This window comes from Hypanus sabinus, chromosome 19 (genome assembly GCF_030144855.1).
Source record: "Hypanus sabinus isolate sHypSab1 chromosome 19, sHypSab1.hap1, whole genome shotgun sequence".
Lineage (NCBI taxonomy): Eukaryota > Metazoa > Chordata > Chondrichthyes > Myliobatiformes > Dasyatidae > Hypanus > Hypanus sabinus.
This window is the reverse complement of record NC_082724.1, coordinates 54,877,626-54,897,676: the sequence shown is the minus strand read 5'-3', so window position 1 is coordinate 54,897,676 and position 20,051 is coordinate 54,877,626. Positions and strand designations below refer to the sequence as shown.

The 20,051-nt window shown below is 42.9% G+C and overlaps 1 protein-coding gene across 2 annotated transcripts in view; it reads left to right on the top strand.

Annotated features, from left to right (window-relative positions):
• The window catches only part of amt (aminomethyltransferase), a 59,486-nt gene that overhangs the window by 38,533 nt on the left and 902 nt on the right, over nucleotides 1-20,051 (top strand). For both annotated transcript variants that reach the window (XM_059944438.1, XM_059944437.1), the window contains 3 exons: nucleotides 339-484; nucleotides 10,815-10,995; nucleotides 18,863-19,018. In XM_059944438.1, the coding sequence (XP_059800421.1) occupies nucleotides 339-484; nucleotides 10,815-10,995; nucleotides 18,863-19,018 (483 nt within the window). The remainder of the gene's footprint in view (nucleotides 1-338; nucleotides 485-10,814; nucleotides 10,996-18,862; nucleotides 19,019-20,051) is intronic.

Here is a 20,051-nt window from a genome sequence, read left to right as displayed (position 1 = left end):
GCTGCCTGACCTGCTGAGATCCTCCAGCATTTTGTGTGTGTTGCTCTGTATTTCCAGCATCTGTAGATTGTCTCATGTTTGCATTTCACTGCATGTTTTGATGTACAAGCGATAAATAAATCGGAATTTGGTTGGAAGTTGTCTGTTCCCATGCATGAAATTGACCACACCAAGATGCAGTGGAACTTCTAGGAAGGACTCCAGCATTTGCTTTTGCCCATCTGCTCTGTTGGGATCTTGCTGTGCTGAAACAAATCCAAACTCCTCTTCCCATTGCAGAGCACAGCACCACACTCTAGGTAACGTGGACCTTTTGTTACCTCCCCTCTCCCCTGCAGGTCCATCTGCAGCAAGGGTGTTGCAGGAGGGTGTGTCCGATGACCTCAGCAAGCTGTCCTTCATGTCGAGTGCGGTGACAACAGTGCTCGGAGTCAAAGGTTGCAGAATGACCCGTTGCGGCTACACTGGAGAGGACGGGTTTGAGGTAAGTTCTCTTGTCCTGAAGTAAGTGCCGATAATCAGGTCAAATAGGTTTCTCTTATACAAGGATATCCCCCTTAGAACAGAGATGAGAAGAATTTCTTTAGCCAGAGAGTGCTGAATCGTTGTATATATTTAAAGTGGAGATTGATAGTTCTTGACTAATAAGTGTCAAAGGTTATGGAGAGAAGTCAGGAGAATGGAGTTGACAGAAATATAAATCAGCCATGATCAAATGGTAGCGAATTGGACCGAATGGCCAAATTCTACTCCTATGTCTCATGGTCTCATTATCATCAAGGTAGTTAGAATCAGCGTCGGAGAAAGGAGTGATTTTGATTTCAGTACTCTGGTACATCAACCACCATAGTTTTGTTTTGTACATGTCAAAACTTTTAGGCATTTCACAAAGTATGAGCAGACTAAATTTAATATTGAGGCACACAAGGAGAAAAGACAAATATCCTGTCTCATTTCCCTCACCTTTCCAAAGGGACAGTGCATTTTAATGATGAGAAATATGCAACAAGGGATTAAGGGAGGAAAGTTGCATGAAGGGCTGAGGTGGCTCAAGGTATGGGCAATGCTGGTGGGAGAAAAGATCAGGAATGTGATACAGGGGATTAGAAAGAACTTGCACAAGTCAGAAGTAAAAGGAAAGATTGAAGCAGTGTGAAAGCAAAGATCTTGCCATGATGGTGTGCAATGTACAGGACTGAAGGATGTTCCAATGTATGAAGGAGAGCTGAAGTTTGTAGGGTGGACAGCTAACAGTAGAGATGGCGAAGCCCATGGGATAATAAGATGTGGATGAAAGTTTTATCTGATAAGCAGAGGTTATAGATGTGCAACATTACAGCGATGAATATAGACAGTGATAGGACGGCGAAGCAATCAAGTGAAGACTGTGGAGAGTGATGGGTCGACTAAGCAATCCAATGATGGCCACCTTGGGGTCTAACAAATGAATGTAGACAGTAATGGATTCACTAAACTAACAGACATTTGCCATATCTGGGCATGTTCACTATCTGTTCCACCCTCAAACTGTTACCAGGAGGTGAGTGGAGTCGGTAGTTTGGAGCAAAGTTTATGATGAGCAGAAAAGGCAACAGAGTTGATTTTTCTCAATATTTGTGGAAACATTTGCTCTTCCAAGTGCAAGCAGACTGTACTTTAGAGAGACTGAGTAAAATTGCAACTGGCGTTACTTTTCCTGATGGGTGTCAGGGAGGATCTTGTGGGACCCTGGAGCTAACAATGCTGGAGTGTGAGGAGCTGCTTTATTCATAATCCTCTGCCTATGACTGGATATATGGAGATGAGGAGGAATTTCTTCAACCAGAGGGTGATGAATTTGTGGAATTCTTTGCCACAGGTGGCAGTGGAAGCCCGGTCATTGGGTGTATTTAAAGTGAAAGTTGATAGGTTCTTGATTAATAGTGTCAAAGGGAACCGGGAGATGGCAGGAGGAATAATATATCAGCTGTGGTTGAATGGCAGAGCAGACTCAATGGGCCAAATGGCCTAATTCTGTTCCTGTGTCTTATGGTTTTGTGGATAAAGAATGAAACCAGGTAAATGCTGCAGCCCAACACCTGATTGAGGAAGAGGATTTTGAGGAGGAATTTTCCGGAAGCTGTGAACAGGTGAAAGGATGCGTATGTCATGGTTCCACAGTCCTGTGTAAGGTAGACACCTAACTGCAGCAGTTCAGTGCAGTTGTGGGGACGACGAGCACAAAATTGGGAGTTGACAAGATGGCATCCTAAAAAAGAGACGAAAGGAGTTGCTTGTTACGGCATTGGAGCAGTGTAAAATAAAGTGGAATTGAGCATTGAGGCAGTAAATTGGTGTTGCAGACGCATATTAGAATGGCATTGAGGGTGAATTTCTGGATGTGATTTTGAATGCTGCCTCAAGAAATATTGCACAGGCTGAGAGTGCACATGGGAGTTTGTCACTCGACCAAAGGAAGAGTGCCATTAACCTGTAAAAAAGATTCAGGGATGTTATCATGAATGGAGGGCCTTAGTTATAAGGAGGCCGGATAGGCTGCAGCTTTGTACTGTAGAATATAATAAGCAGAAGGGTGACTTTAGATCATGGGTTCCCAACCTTTTTTTATGCCATGGACCCCAACCATAATTGAGGGGTCCACGGACCCCAGGTTGGGAACCCTTGCTTTAGAGGTTTATAAGGTCACAAGGGCTGTAGATAGGCGGGCTGGTCGCAATCTTTTTTCTTCACATAAGGTATCCTGAAATGAGAGGTCACAGGTTTCAGGTGAGAAGGGAAAAGTTTAAATGGGACTGAGGGTAAACAATTTTACACAAAGGATGCTGGGTATGTGGAACAAGCTGCCGGAAGAAACTGTAGAAGTGGATACAATTACAGTATTCAAACCACGCATAGAAGGGTGCATAGATAGTTAGGTTTCAGGTGGCTGTGGGCTAAATACGGGCAGGTTGGACTTGCTTGGGTTGATGGCTTAGTCAGCATGGACATGTTGAGCAGAAGTTGTGTGCTGTACAACTCTATGACCTCTGACCCTGGGTGTGTCTGAATTGGAGTTGATATCAGCCTGCAACGTGCTGGAGCCTGTGACATCCACTAAGTGGAGGGATGGGGGTACGGACTCTGACTGTGGAAGTGAGTTTTGGTTAGATTCTTCTCAAAGGGTGAGAAGGAAGCCAAAAACCACTGAGGATGAACAGTGTGAAATGGACTGATGGAAGTCCTAGTGGTGTGAGAAAGAGAGCTTCTTCAAAGTAGCCATGCGTGTGAGAGAAGTCAGAGTGAATTTGATAGTAATGGAATACAAACTACCGATGCTAGGATCTGAAACAAAAACTAATGCTGCAAGAACTCTGCCAGACAACAGCCTCTGTCCAAGTCAAAGTAAATATATTATCAAAGTGCCTTCTTGTCGCCATATACTACCTTGAGATTTATTTACTTGTGGACATTTAGAAGAAAGATCACAGAACAGTACAGCACAGGAACAGGCCCTTTGGCCCACAATGTTGTGCCGAATTAGTAATCAAATTGCCAACTAAACTAATCTCTTCTGCCTACACAATGTCCATATCCTTCCATTTTCCTCACATTCATGTACCTATGCAAATGCCTCACAAAAGTCGCTAATGTATCTGCCTCTAACACCACTCTAGGCAGTGCATTTCAGGCACCCACCACTCTCTGGAATAAAAAAAAATTGCCTCTTGCATCTCCTTTGAAATTACTCTCTCCTTCAATATTGGATATTTCAACCCTGGGAAAAAGATACTGGCTGTTTACTCTTATCTATGCCTCTCATAATCTTATAAGCTTCTACAAATCTCCCCTTAGCCTCTGCAGCTCCAGAGAAAACAACCCAAGTTTGTCCAACCTCTCATTATAGCACATGGCCTCTAATCCAGACAGTATCCTCTTCTGAACCTCTCCAAAGACTTGACATCTTTCCTATAATTGGGTGATCAGAATTGTATGCAATACTCCAGATGTGACCCAACTGGAATTTTATAAAGCTGCAATATAACTTCCTGACTTTTGAACTCAATGACTTGACTAATAAAGGTAAGCATGCCATATACCATCTTAACCACCCTTTCAACCCATGTAGCTACTTTCAGGGAGCTATGAACTTGGACCCCAAGATCTCACTACTCATTAACACTGTTGAGGATCTTGCCCTTAACAATATACCGTCTTTTTATATTTGACCCACCAAGGCGCAACACCTCACCTTTGACCAGTTTAAGCTCGATCTGCCATTTCTACACCCATATCTGCAACTGATTTATATCTTGCTGTATTCTTTGCTAGTCTTCAGTGCTATCCACACCACCACCAATGTTCATATCATTTGCAAACTTACTAAACCACGCATCTACATTCTCATCCAGGTATCTTATATACATCACAAACAGCAGAGCTCCCAGGGCAGCTCCCTACAGAACACCACTAATCACAGACCTCCAACTAGAAGTCCTTTCGACCACTACCCTCTGTGTTCTATGGACAAACCCGTTACAAATACAGATGGCCCCCATGGAACCCATGCATCTTTATCATCTGAATGAGCCTCCTATGAGGGACCTTGTCAGACACCTTACTAAAATCCATGTAGACAACATCCACAGCTTTACCTTCAATCTCTCTTGTCACCTTGACAAAGAGTTCAGTCAAGTTTGTACAACATGACTTACCCCACACAGAGCCATGCTGGCTCTTTCTGATTAGGTCATGGTTTTCCAAATGGTCATAAGTCCTATCCCTAAGAATTCTCTCCAGGAACTTCCTTACCATTGACATGAGACTCACCAGTCTATAGTTTCTAGGATTATCCCTGGTTCCCTTCTTGAATAATGGAACAACATTAGCTACTTGTCAGTCATCTGGAACCTTGGCTGTAGCTAGATAAGTCACGGAGATATTGGTCAAGGCCTCAGCAGCCTTTTCTTTTGCCTCTCTCAATAGCCTGGGTTATTATTCCATAAAGCCCTGGGGACTTCTCAACCTTAATGCTTTTTAGGAGACACAAAACTACCTCTTCCTTTACTTTGAGATGCCCTGGCATATGAATACTCTCAGCACTGATCTCCCTGTCCTCCACGTCCTCTTTCTTGGTAAGGACCTCACTCACATCTTCTGCATCCAGGCGTTTTCCCCCTTTATCCTTCGGTGATCCTACGCTCTCCCTAGTTATTCTCTTGCTCTTGATAGAATATCTTGGGACTTCCTTTAATCCTACTTCCCAAGGACTTTTCAAGGCCCCTCCTGGCTTTCCTAATTCGTTTTTCGAGTTCATTTTTGGCATCTTTGTAATCCACAAGGGCTGTGTTTGGTTCTAGCTTCCTGTTTTACATACTTTTTTTTCTTCTTGACCAAAGTCATCACTTCTCTCCACATCCAAGGTTCTCTTACCGTGCAATCCTTGTCCTTGCTTCTGACCAAAACATGCCTGTCCTGTTTCCTGTGCAGTTGACCTTTTAGAACCATTGGATGTGCATTTACCCAAAAAATGACTGTTGCCAATTAACTCTCCTTAGTTCCTCCCTAATGCTTTTATAATTTACCTTGCTCCAATTTAATACTGTCCCATAAGGTGCATACTTATCCTTATCTGTCACTGCTTCCTAACTGCTTACCCACTGAAAGGTTAGTCACCTGGCCAGGTTCATTACCCAACACCAGATTGATACAGTACAGCCCCTCCTTTTGTTGGACTAGCTATGTATCGATTTAAGAATCCCTCCTGGATGCACCTAGCAAATTCTGCTCCATCTCAACCTCTTGCACTAAGAAGGTTCCAGTTTAATTACAGGAAAATAAAGAAATACAATATAATTTATGGAAAAACTATACATAAACAAAGACTGACGAACAGCCATCTTTGGAAAGATGATCAACATTTCAGGTCAAAGACCCTACACAAGAGCCTGGGATGTTTTGCTCTACGGACCACAGGAAGAAAGCAAATCTACAGCAGGATCAACAGTCTTCATTTTTAGTGAAAAAGCTCCCTGTACTTGATGGAGAAAAGATTTTGCATTCCATTCTGGCCCCAGAAGAGTTCTATCTTTGGCAGAGTTCAGAAGGGCCTGATAATATTTAAATAAAAAGAGAAAATTATGGGAATATTTGTAATATGAGCAGGGGATGTCTGCCATGATATTGAATGGTAGAGCTGTGAGCAATACTCCTATCATTATCTCCTTTTACTTATGAGGCAGAGAGCAGAGAAGTGGGAATGGATTGATCAGATCTGTAGGGGAGAGAGGCATTGATATTTGATGCCATGTAAATAGGACAGTGGGTGTAAAATGATCCTGGGCAAAAAGGGTTAGAAGCAGGACCAGAGTAGTCATCCTCTGGACCCTTTCTTGCCATTTCAGCAACAGTGGTGATGGTCACAGAGAGATGTAGTCCAGGCCCTGTGGCCCACTGTGTTTATGCCATCCATCAAACACCCATTTACACTAATCCTACATCAATCCCATTTACTAATTTCTCCCCACATTCTTATCAACTCCTCCTACACTTGGGGGAACTTACAGCAAAAAATCCTGTGCATCTTTGGGATGTGGGTGGAAACCAGAGCACCCAGAGGAAACTCACAGGCACAGGGAGAACATACAAACAGGACCAGAGGTCAGGATTGAACCTGGCTTGCAGGCATCGTGAGGCAATGTCTCCACCAGCTACACCACTGTCTCAACCATAAATCCCTATCCCTTGATTTCCCTAAGATCTAGAAAGATTTGATTTGAATGCAATTAAGCTTCCACATTTGTCCAGGATACAAAATTATAAACTTTCACATCTACCTTTCTGATGAAGATTATACTCATTTTTGTCCTGACAGGCCAACTTTAAGATCGATTCCCCTGGTTCTAAACCACTCAGCTAGGGGATATCTCTCTTATATCCACCCAACACACGATGACTATTTGTTTTTCCTCCACAGATGCTACCTGATTTGCTGAGTTCCTCCAGCAATTTGTGTGGTGCTCTTGCATTTGACCGATGGGATTTAATGAGACTTCATGTGATTGTTTGAAACTTTAGAAAACCAAGTCTTCCTTCTCTAATCTCCCATTGTGTAACAGATCCACCATCCCTGGAACCTCTTATGTGAACCTTCTCTGATCTCCCATTGTGTGACAGACCCACCATCCCTAGAACCTCTTATGTGAATCTTTGCTATTGTCCCTCAATGAAACACAGTATAACATTTTTTAGATCAGGAGTCCAGAAGTATAAATGACTCTCCAGATCTGTTCTCATTAAGATCCTATATTAGTGTAGGAAAATATGTTAAAGCTACTGTACCATTTGCCGCCTTAATTTCTGACTGCATTTGCATGTTGGATTTTGGTGACTGGTGTACAATAACATTGTGGTCTTGCACTAGGATAAGGGTTTAATAGGATGTTCCCAAATCTTGAGAGACTGAATTACTGGGAGATGGTGGGAAGGCTTGGACTTCAGTCCTTGGAACATTGGAGACTGAGCAGTAATCTTGTAGATGGCCATAAGCTCACGAAGGACATCGAGTGAATAGGCGCAGTTTTACCCCCCACAAGGAAAAGTAATCAAGAGCTATAGAGCACGAGTCTAAGGTGAGTGGGAAAAGATTTAATAGGAATGCAGGAGGCAACTTCTTCGTCCAGAGAGTGGTTATGTTTATGAAAAGATCTGCCAGAGGAAATAGTTGAGACAGGTAGAATACAACATTTAAAAGATATTTGGACTGGCACATGGATGGGAAAAGTTCAGAGGGATGTGGGTCAAATGTCACCATGGATGAGTTAGTCTTTTCCCAATAGTAAACATGAAATGCGGAAGATTTGTACAAAGGCATGAGACCCCGGGGTGTCATAGATCTTACATGTTCAGCATTGCAAGTTTTCCACTGAAGTGGGTAATTCACCCTTTTCATATTGAACTCTACATTGGTGATTTCTCATTCAGTTGACAATATCCCCTTGGATCCATCATTACAACTCATTTGGATGAGCATGGAGATGAACATTGAAAGCCATTGTAGAATTCACCAAGGTTCAGAGTGAAGTGGCATGGTTGCTTTGTTACAGGCTGTGAAGATTGGGGCAGTTGGTTTGAGAATGTTGCAGGGCTACAAGTAGAGAGACAGTAGTTTAGGTTTGAAATATGTATAGAGCCCTGGGCAGAAAGTACTGGGTGTGGAATTAAATTGATTTAGGGGTGAGGGCAGAAAGAGAGGTTTAGAATGGTAATGTGATTAGGAGCAAGAGCCAAAGGGTATGGGATCGAGGCAGATCTGTGGGGAGGAAAATGAGGTGGTCGGTTGGGTGCAGGCATAAGGGTATGGGGGAGTAGTGATCGGGAGGAAAATGAGGTAGATTTGTTTAGGAATTAATAGAGGAGCATTGGGTAGGTCCAATGGAGGGATTGAGTTTGAGTTGGAGACTCAGCCCTGGAAAAGAGTAGGCATGTGAGACTGGGATTAATGTTGGAAACAGGATATTTTATTAATGCAGGGCTGTAGCTGAAAGCAGACCACTGGGATTGATGGGTTTGTATTGAGAGGGTAAGGAAATAGAACTGGATTTTAAAATCTGCAGAATAATTGGGAGTAAGCAGAATAGTGTATGTGGAATTGGGACTGATGTAGTTATATTGTATTAGACTAGGTGTGTATTTACAAGGACATTGCCAGGCTGGAGCATTGATAAAGGAATTAGTAACATTGTGGAACAAAGGAGTCTGTGGTTGATGCCAAAACACTTGTACTTCAATGAAAAATTGCAACAGCATCGTAGGCACGTAGCATCAGATACACAACATTCACAGGAAAAACCTAAATCACTTTATTATTTTTATTACAGTCACAGAGCATTACAGCACAGGAAGAGGCCTCTTGGCCCATCTAGTCAATGCCAACCTGTTTCTCTGCCTAGTCGCATCTCCTTGCACATAGACAAGCCAGCCCTTGGCTCTCCATACCCCTTCCATCCATGTACTTATACAAATTTCTAAATGTTGCGATGGAATCCACATCTTCCACTTCCACTGGCAGCTTGTTCTACATGCACACCAGCTTCTGGGTGAAGAAGCTCCCCGTCGGGTTTCACTTAAACATTTCGCCTTTCACCCTAAACTGATGGCCTATAGTTTTAGTTTGCCCAACCTCAGTGGAAAAAGCCTGCTTGCATTTACCATATCTTTACCTCTCATAATTTTATAAATTTCTATCAAAACTCTCATTCTCCTATGCTCCAAGGAATGAAGTTCTAATCTATTCAAACTTTCCCATAACTCAGGTCAAGTCTTGGCAACATCCTGGTGAAGCTTATTGATATCTTTCCTGTGGGTAGGAGGCCCAGTACTCCGAATTTGACTTCAACATCTTATAGAATTTCAGTAAAACACCAACTCTTATATTAAGTACTCTGATTTATGAAGGTCAATGTAGTAAAAACTCTCTTTATCACTCTACTTGGGATGCCACCACCTTCAAGGAATTATGGATCAGTGTTCCCAGATCCCTCTGTCCTAATGCACTCCTCAATGCCCTACCACTCACTGTGTGAGTCCGACCCTGCAACACCTCACACCTTGTTCGCATTAAATTCCTTTTGCCACTTTCCCAGCAGGTCCAGATCCTGTTGCAAGATTTGATAGCCTTCCTCATTATCCACTGTGACCCCAATCTTGGTGATTCAGTTGACCACGTTATCATCCAAATTGCTGATACGGATGGTAAACAGCAACAGACCCAGTGCTGATCCCTGTGGTGTACCACTAGTTACAGGCCTCCCAGTCAGACAGGTGACCTTCAGGCCCCACCACCCAGCAACCCCCAATTTAACTAGCCTAATCATAGGACAACTTACAATGCCCAATTAGCCCACTATCCTGTCCGTCTTTAGACTGTGGGAGCAAACTGGATGACTCGGAGAATACCCGTGCATTCCATGGGGAGGACATACTGAGAGTCCTTACAGAGGACACCAGGATTAAACTCCAAACTCCAATGCCCCGAGGTGTAATAACATCACACTAACCACTATACTACCTTAGCTCTCCCTAAATGCACTGCTTATTTAGAATCACTTATATCTTTGCACTGTACCGTTCCTCAAGGCAACAAATTTTGTCATATAACTTGGTGATGGTCTGATTCTGAAATTGTACACAATTTTTACAAAAATCACAGAAGAAAAGTATCAATTGCAGTGTAATGTAGTCATAGTGTTGCTTTAAGATGAGCCTGTCCCAGCTTGTGAAGTCAGCTCCAGTGGACTGGGCAGATGGGATCTACAGTGAAATCCAGTGCTCGGGAAGATGATACTGCAGTGCTCTGTGGAGGGCGAAGGGCATGACAAGGCACAGAAGATGTCATGGTAATCCACTGCAACCGAGGAAGACCCCAGTTTGGGACACTTGTTTGTATCACTGGACCCAGACCTCTGAGGTTCAGAGAGTAGAACTGCCATAGTACAATGGCTTTTCTCTTTTAGAAACTCCCGCACAGGTTCCCTGTCATTGTTGGACATGATGGGCCACCACCATACAAGCACTTGTTGTTCTGCAACTTGCAGGGTGACCAGCTGAACAATTATTTAGCATGGACACTGGCTGCAGTTGCCTTTCTGAGGGGCAGAAGGGTTGGGTGTCTGGGTGTCACAGGACAGTGCAAGAGCATAATGCCTTGGAATTGAGACATATCTGAGAACGGAGCAGGGTTAGGGGAGTTCTACCTGAGAACCATGAAGTAGTAATGGGCTATTGCTTTCTGTTATATTAGAAACAAGTGAGTAACATTTCCACTTCTGAAATTTTAGATCTCAGTACCCATTGAACACACTGTTGAGCTGGTGGAGTCGCTGCTGAAGAACAGTGAAGTCAAACTTGCAGGCCTTGCAGCACGGGACAGCTTGCGGCTGGAGGCTGGCCTTTGTCTTTACGGAAACGACATTGATGAGACCACCACACCCGTGGAAGCAAGCCTTTTGTGGACTATAGGTACTCCCCTTAACCCCTGGTGTGTCTGCAGAAGATACAATGACTCTGCTTTATAAGCAGGATCAGATATCACTTCTGAAACTTGTTGATTTGACTTGGTTCATTTAGTTCCTGTACTAGCCCAGAATTTAGCCGTTAGATCGCTTTCTAATTTCGGTTCCTACTTCCTTTTGTCCATTTAGCCTCAGAGCTTTGATGATAAAAGATTGATTGAAGTAGTGTCACGATGGTGCAGCAATTTGCAGTGTTGCCTTATGGCCACAAGGATCCAGCTTTGACACTGACCTCTGCCGTCTGTGTGGAGTTTCCACGTTTCTCCTCTGACTAGCATAGGTTTTCCCAAATGTTCCAGTTTCCTCCCACATCCTAAAGACATGTAGGTTAAATGGCTACTGTCAGTTGTCCCAATACAGCTGAGTAGCAGGAGAATTGGGAAGAACCAATCGATGCCTGAGAGAGAATGGGTTCCTGGGAAATGAATGGGATTATTGGATTGCACTGGGAGATGGCATAGAGTCAATGGGCTGAATGGCCTCCTCAATATGATATATGAATTCTTAAATTCTTCCTGCTTGTAAAAATTAGGCAAAACTTCTATTTCCTTTAATGCCTATTTCACGTTCATCCCATTCCCATTATTTTGGTTTTAGTTTCAGTTTTTTCCTTGCTTTGTTGTTCAAAATCCTCTCACAATGTCCCATTTCTCCTATCTCTGTCAATATTGATTGAGTTTTCATCTGCAGAGTGTTCTGATAACTTAAAACCATTTAAGACCATAACATATGGGAGCAGAATTAAGCCATTTGGTCTATCAAGTTTGCTGTGCCATTTCATTATGGCTGATCCATTTTCCCTCGCAGCCCAATCTCCTGCCTTCTCTCTGTGTCTCTGTGACTAATCAAGAATCTATCAACCTCTGCCTTAAGTACACCCAACGACGTGGCTTTCACAGCCACCTGTGGGAACAAATTCCACAGATTCACCACTCTCTGGTGAAAGAAATTCTTCCTCATCTCCATTCTAAAAAGACACTCATCTATTCTGAGGCTGTGTCCTCTGGTCTTAGACTCCCCCACCATAGGAAACATCCTCTCCACATCCACTCTATTCAAGGCCTTTCAACATTTGATAGGTTTCGATGAGGTCACCTCTCATTCTTCTGAATTCCAGTGCATATAGGCCCAAAGCTATCAAGTGCTCTTCATATGATAAGCCTTTCATTTCCAGAATCATTTTTGTAAACCTCCTTTGAACCCTCTCCAATGTCAGCACATCTTAGATAAGGGTCCTAAATTCTAGTCCTCTTGAAATGAATGCTAACATCACATTTGCCTTGCTCACCACAGACTCAACCTGCAAATTACCCTCTAGGGAATCCCTGCACAAAGATTCCTAAATCCCTTTGTACCTCAGATTTTTGAATCTTCTCTCCATTTAGAAAATAGTCCACCCTTTTATTTCTTTTACCAAAGTGCATAACCATAAACTTCCCAACACTATTCCATCTGCCACTTCTTTGCCCATTCGCTTAATCTGTCTGACTCCTTCTGTAGCCTCTCTACTTCCTCAAAACTACCTGACCCTCCAGCTATCTTCATATTATCTACAAACTTTGGTAAAAAGCCATCAATTCCATCATCCAAGTCATTGACATATAACGTAAAAAGAAGCTTTCCCAACACAGACCTCTTTGGAATACCACTATTCACTGGCAGCCAACCAGAAAATGTTCCCTTTATTCCCATTCTTTGCCTCTTGCCAATCAGCCACTGCTTTATTCATGTTAGTATCTTTCCTGTAATTCCATGGGCTCTTAACTTGTTGAGCAACATCATGTGTGGCACCTTGTCAAAGGCCTTATGAAAATCCACGTACACAACATCCACTGATTCTCCTTTGCCTATTCTGCTTGTTATTTCTTCAAAGGATTCCAACAGATTTGTCAGGCAAGATTTTACCTTGAGGAAACCATGCTGATTACAGCCTATTTTATCATGTGCCTTCAAGTACCCTGAAACCTCATCCTTGACAATCACTTCCAACATCTTCCCGATCACTGAGGTCAGACTAACTGGCCTAGAATTTCCTTTCTTCTGCTTCTCTCCCTTCTTGAAGAGTAAAGTGACACTTACAATTTTCCAATCCTCTAGAGCTATGCCAGAATCAATCAATTCTTGAAAGATCATTCCTAATGCCTCCATAATCTCCTTAGCCACCTCTTTCCAAACCCTGGGGTGTACACCATCTGGTTCAGGTGACTTAACTACCTCTGATCTTTCAGTTTTCCAAGAACCTTCTCCCTAGTAATGGCAACTTCACACATTCTGCCCCCTGACATACTCGAGTTTCTGGCATACTGCTAGTGTCATCCACAGTAAAGACGGATGCAAAATACTTATTCAGTTTGTCTGCCATTTCTTGTCCACCATTACTACTTCCCCAGCATAATTTTCCAGCAGTCCGATATTCACTCTCACCCCTTGTTTACATTTTATGTATCTGAAGAAACTTTTGGTGCCCTCTTTAATATTATTGGCTAGCTTACTTTTGTATTTCATCTTTTCCTTCTTAATGACTTTATAAGTGGCCTTCTGTTGGTTTTTAAAATCTTCCCAATCCTCTAACTTCCTCTAATTTTTGCTCTATTATGTTGCCTCTCTGGCTTTTATGTTGGTTTTGATTTTTCTTGTTAGCTATATTTGTGTCATCTTGCCTTTAGAATATGACTTCCTCTTTAGGATGTATAAATCCTGTGCCTTCCAAATTGCTTCCAGAAATTCCAGCAATTGGTGTTCTGCCATCATCCCTACCAATGTACTTTTGCAGTCAATTTTGGCCAGTTCCTCGCTTAAGTCTTTGTAATTCTCTTTACCCCGCTGTCATGCTGATATATCTGACTTTAGATTCTCCTTCTCAAATTGCAGGCTGAACTTTACCATATTATGATCACTATTTCCTGACTGTTCTCTTACCTTAAGCTCTCTAATCAATTCTGGGTCATTGCACAACACCCAATCCAGAATAGCTGATCCCCTATTGGGTTCTAATATCGAGCTGCACTAATAGCCATCTCATAGGCATTTTAGATATTACCCTTCTTGGGACCCTGTAGCAACCTCATCTTCCCAATCTACCTGCATATTGAAATCCCCCATTACTACTGTACCATTGCCCTTGTGGCATGTGTTGTAATTTGTAGACCATATCCTTCCTACTGTTTGGGTGTCTACACAGGTCTTGTTACCCTTGCAGATCCTTAGTTCTACCCACAACAATTCAACACCTTCCAAGAACTTGGCAAGTGCAACAAGTGGCTAGGAAGATTGGTTTAGTATTACCCATTATTGCAAGGAGGTTGAAGTTCAGGAATGGGGAAGTATTGCATTTATACAAGGTTTGCTGAAGCCATAAATGGAGTTGTAACCCTTTCACAGTGGCTCGAAATGAATTGAGCTCATTAGCTATCTGGCAAACAGTCACATGTTTCAGCATTGCATGGGTATGATGAGATGGCCAACTTCAATAAGCAGCACATCTGGGGTCAGTATGATTCGGGTCAACCAAACAGGCTAGTTGGAATGTTCCGTTGAGGGAACAAGAATTATGGTGAACACTGTATAAATACAGCCCCATGCAAAGTTACCATTTGCCAGGAAATAACAATTTGCAGCAGCACAAAATTAAAGTGGAAATATATTTACAAATATTTCTACTTTAACAAACAGTTAACAGAAAAAGGCCCATTACAGCTGGACTAGTCTAAAAGTGCACGTAAACGTTGGAGCTCATTGCTGGATAGTCGGTAGTCATGTGCTTTGCTTTAATTACTTGCATTGCTGAACCCATGTTCTGCCTGAAAGACACCAGCCACAGTTTGAACTTCCCTTGAAGATGGTAACAAATGAGCTGGGTAACTAAGAAGTATTGGTCTTCCTCCATGGAACCATTCATCTGCACAAAGCACTTCTTACAACGGGGTCTCTCCTTCGGGTGGGAATCCACGAGTGTCTTCCCTTCTGCTCTTCTCTACTTCTTCCTTCCTCCAACACCTGCTAACAAAAACCCAAAACCAACCTACCATCTCAGAGAAATCTCATACCACCAAGCTCTCGAGTGTTCCATGGCATCCCACTGGACAGCAGATTATCAAGACCAGCCCAACTGGCTGACACAACATTCCTAAGCTGAACAAATGACTCCTTATCTTAGCAAAAACCAAAATACTAGATTGTGAAGCTTAATAACAGAACACACTTTTTTTTCCACAGAAAATCTGCAGAAAATAAAACATAACAGTAGTCACACAATAAAACGTTCTTCACCAGGGCATCACATAGTTTTATTCCTCTTAGTTAAGACCAGATATACTGACATTGAAAGCTGTCTTCATGAAATTCCCTGAGTTAATTATCAAGATGAGAGGGCTGTCCTATCACAGGCACTTTAAGGTGCTGGATCTATATTATTTAGAGTTTAGAAGAATGAGGGGGACTTTATTGAAACATATGAAATCATTAGGAAGTATGGCTGGGTAAATGTTGTAGTTTACACACGTGGGAGGGTCTTGAATAAGAGGCCAACGTTAGAAGTTGGTGATTACCTAAAACTGAGGTGTACAGGATGTCTCCTCAGAGTCTAGTGACTCTCTGGAATTCTGTACCATGGAGGGTTGAAGAGGCTTAACCATCAGGCTATTTGCAGAGCAAGTTGATCCATTTTTGAAAGATCAGCAAATTGAGAGCTATGAGGATCCAGAGCAACTCAGCCATGCAAATGGCAGGGCAAGCTTGGGGAGTGGGGCAAATGGCCTACTCCTGTTCCTTTCTTTCATCAATACTCATGGTCTTACTGTATTTAATGGCTGTTGGGAGTAGTCAGATATCCGAATTGTATTGTACCTGCATACAAGTGAATGGAACCTATGAACCTATATTCTAGCTTATCCCACTCTTGGTGAATGATATGAGGGCAAACAAGATTACTCTTTATTCAGCGCTAACTTATAAAACTTTCCATCTATAAATGCTGCCTACCTGCTGACTACCTTTTGTGTGTGGCTACTTGCTCTCTCCCCCTTCCTTTTTTGAAAATGTTGACTGTACATTTTCCTCCGTAGATGCTGCTGGATCTGCTGAGTTTCTCCAGCACCTATTATTGCTGACTCTCTCCCCATTCTTTGCAGACCGGATGAAGGGTCTCATCCTGAAATTCCACTCTCCATTTCCCTCCATCGATCTGCTGAGCTCCTTCAGTAGCTTTGTGTGTTGTAAGGCTTTCAGCTTGAATCTTTTTCCATTCACTATTTCTCACAAAGTTTCTGACTGTCCTCTTACTTGTCCTTGTTTTAGTTGCAATCTTTGACTCAAATTAAGACCCAATCTCCGACCAAAAATTGACATCCCTTCTCTATTTGGGGTTCCCAGTTATATCCACCAACTCTCCTCCAGAATCATTAAAACCTACTCTTTCTGCTTGCTCTTCAGGGCACTTCACCAAATGCTAGAGGAATTCAGCTGATCAGGCAGCATCTATGGTTGGGAACAGACAGTCAACATTTCAAGCCAAGACCCTCCATCGTGGCTGGAAAGGAAGGAGAAAGAAGCTAGAATAAGAAGGTGGGGGGAGGAGAGGGAGTACAAGTTGGTAGGTGATAGGTAAGACCAGGTGAGGGGGAAGGTGGGTGAGTGTTGTACAGTGATGAACTGGGGAGCTGGGAGGTGATAGGTGAAAGAGGTAAAGCACTGAATAAGGAGGAATCTGATGGGAGAGGATAGTGGACCATAGGTGAAAAGGAAGGTTCGAGGGGCACCAAAGGGAGGTGATAGGCAGGTAAGGAGAAGAGAAAGGGTAAGAGGGGGAACCAGAATGGGGAATGGAAAAAGAGAGAAAATGAAGGGGGAGAGATCACTGGAAAAGTTGGAGAAATTGTTGCTCATGCCGTGAGGTTGGAGGCTACCCAGGCAGAATATGAGATGTTCCTCATACCTGAGAGTGGCCTCCTCTTCCGACCTTCATATTGGAATGAGAATGGGATTTCCAGCGTCTGCAGAATCTTTTGTGTTTACCTCACCACCTCCCTGCCTGTAACACATGACCTCTTAGCATTGTGTCACCAAGCTATTCTCCAAGTGTAAACCTACATCATATCCATCGATTGGTGGAATCAGACTCCAATCTGCTCAGCCTGTCATCTTCTGCCTGGATGGTCACTCGCTGCGTGGTGCTTTCTGCTGATTTGGGACTTGGTGAGTCCAATTAGGGTCCTTTCCTGTACAGACAATTGCCCTGGACAACCTTGATTCCCATGTGGGAAAGATTATCCACACCGCTCATCTGTCCTGCTCAGATAGTGCATAGAAAAGTACAGCAGAGGAACAGGCCCTTCAGCCCACAATATTATACTGACCTGTTTAAACTAGTATTAAATTGATTCCTTCTGCCTAGGCTATATCTATGCATTCTCTGGATGTGAATAGGTGGGTATGGATATTGTGTAGGCAGGAAGTGCGTATCTAACAGTCTCTTTAATGTCTCTATTTGCCTTCATTATTATAACCCTTAACAGCACCTTCTGAGTACCAGTGACCTTAAAAAAAACTTGCTCTGCATATCATCCTAGAACGTCCTCCCTGTAACCTTTAATGCATGCTCTATTTAATTAGACATTTTAACTCTGGGGGAAAACGTACCAGCCATCTAACTATACCTGTCATAATCTTATAAACCTCTATCAGGTATCCCCTCAGTTTCTGCTACTCCACAGAAAACTGCCCAAGTTTGACCAGCCTCTCCTTACAGCACATGCCCAGTATCCTGATAAACAACTTCTGCACCCTCTCCAAATATGTAGGTGACCTTGTTTAAGGAATCACCCAACATATCTTCAAGTGATCATGCAGTGGTCAACTTGGGAAGCTCACTGTTTATTCTGTACGACTAAGCTACATGCAAGGCCACTTCAAAATGTGGGATTGTTTTCCCCCAAGGAAATGGGAAAAAAGACCAACTGCTGGAGGAACTCAGCGAGTCGAGTCACAGCGGTAGGGAAGGAATTGCCATTGTTTTGATTCAGTACCCTGCAACGAGACTTTTTCATCGACGGGTGCTGCTCGACCCACCAACTTCCTCTAGTTGATTGATTTATGCCTTATTCCAGCATTTACCACCTCCTGTGTTCTCTCTAGGGTAGAAAGTTACTTCCTCCAAAGAATTCAGATTTATTCATCACATGTACATCGAAACATACAGTGAAACGTGTTCTTTGCATTAACCAACTTTGGGGTTCTGTCGTTCATTCTTTAGGGCACTTCTCTGTTTTCGTGGATGTTTTGCGAAGAAAAAGCATTTCAGGATGTATATTGTATTCATTTCTCTGACATTAAATTTGACCTTTGAACCTAAAGATGTACTGAGGGCAGGCTGCAAATATATTTGGGAACCACTCGAATTTTGCAATAGTTCAGCAGTCACACAAGTCTGTGTAGAGGGATAGATAGATATATATAGAGTGGGTGATATAGTGATATATATCTGATATTAGCTATTTATTTCCATATTTTTTTGTATTGCATTCAAATGTTCCAACTGTCATAGTGGACTGGGTTTCTGTATAATACTAATCCAGTGACATAACCAATAAACTATCCCCTGTAATCCCCAGCTCCCTCCTCACTGGGATGAGTTCTCACTCCCTGTTCCCTGTGGCTGTATCCCACTGACACTGTTTGTCTTTCAGCCAGCAGCAGCTGGGGCACAGGGGACTTGCTATACCCTAGTCATTTGGTGCTGCTCCTGTTAATAAGAAAGATACTTTTTGCCAGCCAGCTATCATTATCTTTGACGCGGTACCCCCTGCTTCTTCTCACAGGAAAACGCCGGAGAGCAGCGGCCAACTTCCCTGGAGCTGAGATTGTCCTGAAGCAGATCAAAGAGAAAACGAGACGGAAACGAATAGGTCTGATGTCAACTGGGCCCCCAGTCAGGCAGCACACGCCTATTTTAAACGTTGATGGAAAAGTCATCGGTATGTTCCAGGGGAGTGCTATATTGGAGGAAACATCATGAAGGGCTCATTACAAACTTCTAAAGGGAACTTGGCTAAATACTTGAAAGATTTGGTAAAGTTGTGTGTGAAGAATAGGGATGTAGGCCCAAATCAGCCATGATGGAATGGTGGAGCAGGCTCGATGGGACAAATAGCCTCATTCTTCTATATCTCACGGTCCTATGATACCTTTAGAGCCTCTTTGGTCGAAATGGTGCTATGTGATTATTTATTGTTCATACAACACAGAAGCAGGCTTTGGCTCAGCTCATCCATGCTGAATGAGGCGCCCACCTAAGCTAGCCCCGCTTTCCTGTATTTGCCCTTATCCCTTTTGGCCTTTCCTACCCTTGCCCCTCTGACAGCTCGTTGCATAAATGTGCCATCCTCAGTGTGAAGAAGTTGATTCTTCAAGTCCCTTTTAAACAGATCCACTCTTGCTATGCCATATAATTTTTAATTTCCTTTCCGTGGTGGGAAAAAGACTGAGTGCATTTGCTGTCTATGCCCTTTATGATTTTATAGGTCTCTTACACCTGACATTCCAGTGAATGAAGCCCTCCTCAGAAAGTAGAGGGCTTGTTGAGCTCTCCAGGTTGTGTAGGGTGTGTTCTGGGACCAGGAGAGGTTGTGTGAGATGTGCCCTCCTAGGAGTTTGAAACTACTTGCTGTGCCTCTGATATATAGAGGTACCAGGCCGGGTTGGGGGCAGTTCCATGCTCTGTCTCTCTGTTTTTAAAGGCCTATTGGCCCAACTCGCTCAGGCTGATCAAACTCACCTATCTAAGCTAGTCCTATTTAGCCATGTTTGGCTCATATCAATCTAGGCCTTTCCTATCCACGTACAAACAAATGTCTCTTAAACACTGTGATTGTACTGTGTTGGTTTGCAGGAAAGCTGGACACATGCAGTATGTCCCCTTACCTTCATTTATACATAGGATGCCCAGTAAGCTTCACGAAAACTTGTTTAAAGATGAATGATTATCAAAGGATTAAATAGAGAAGTTAT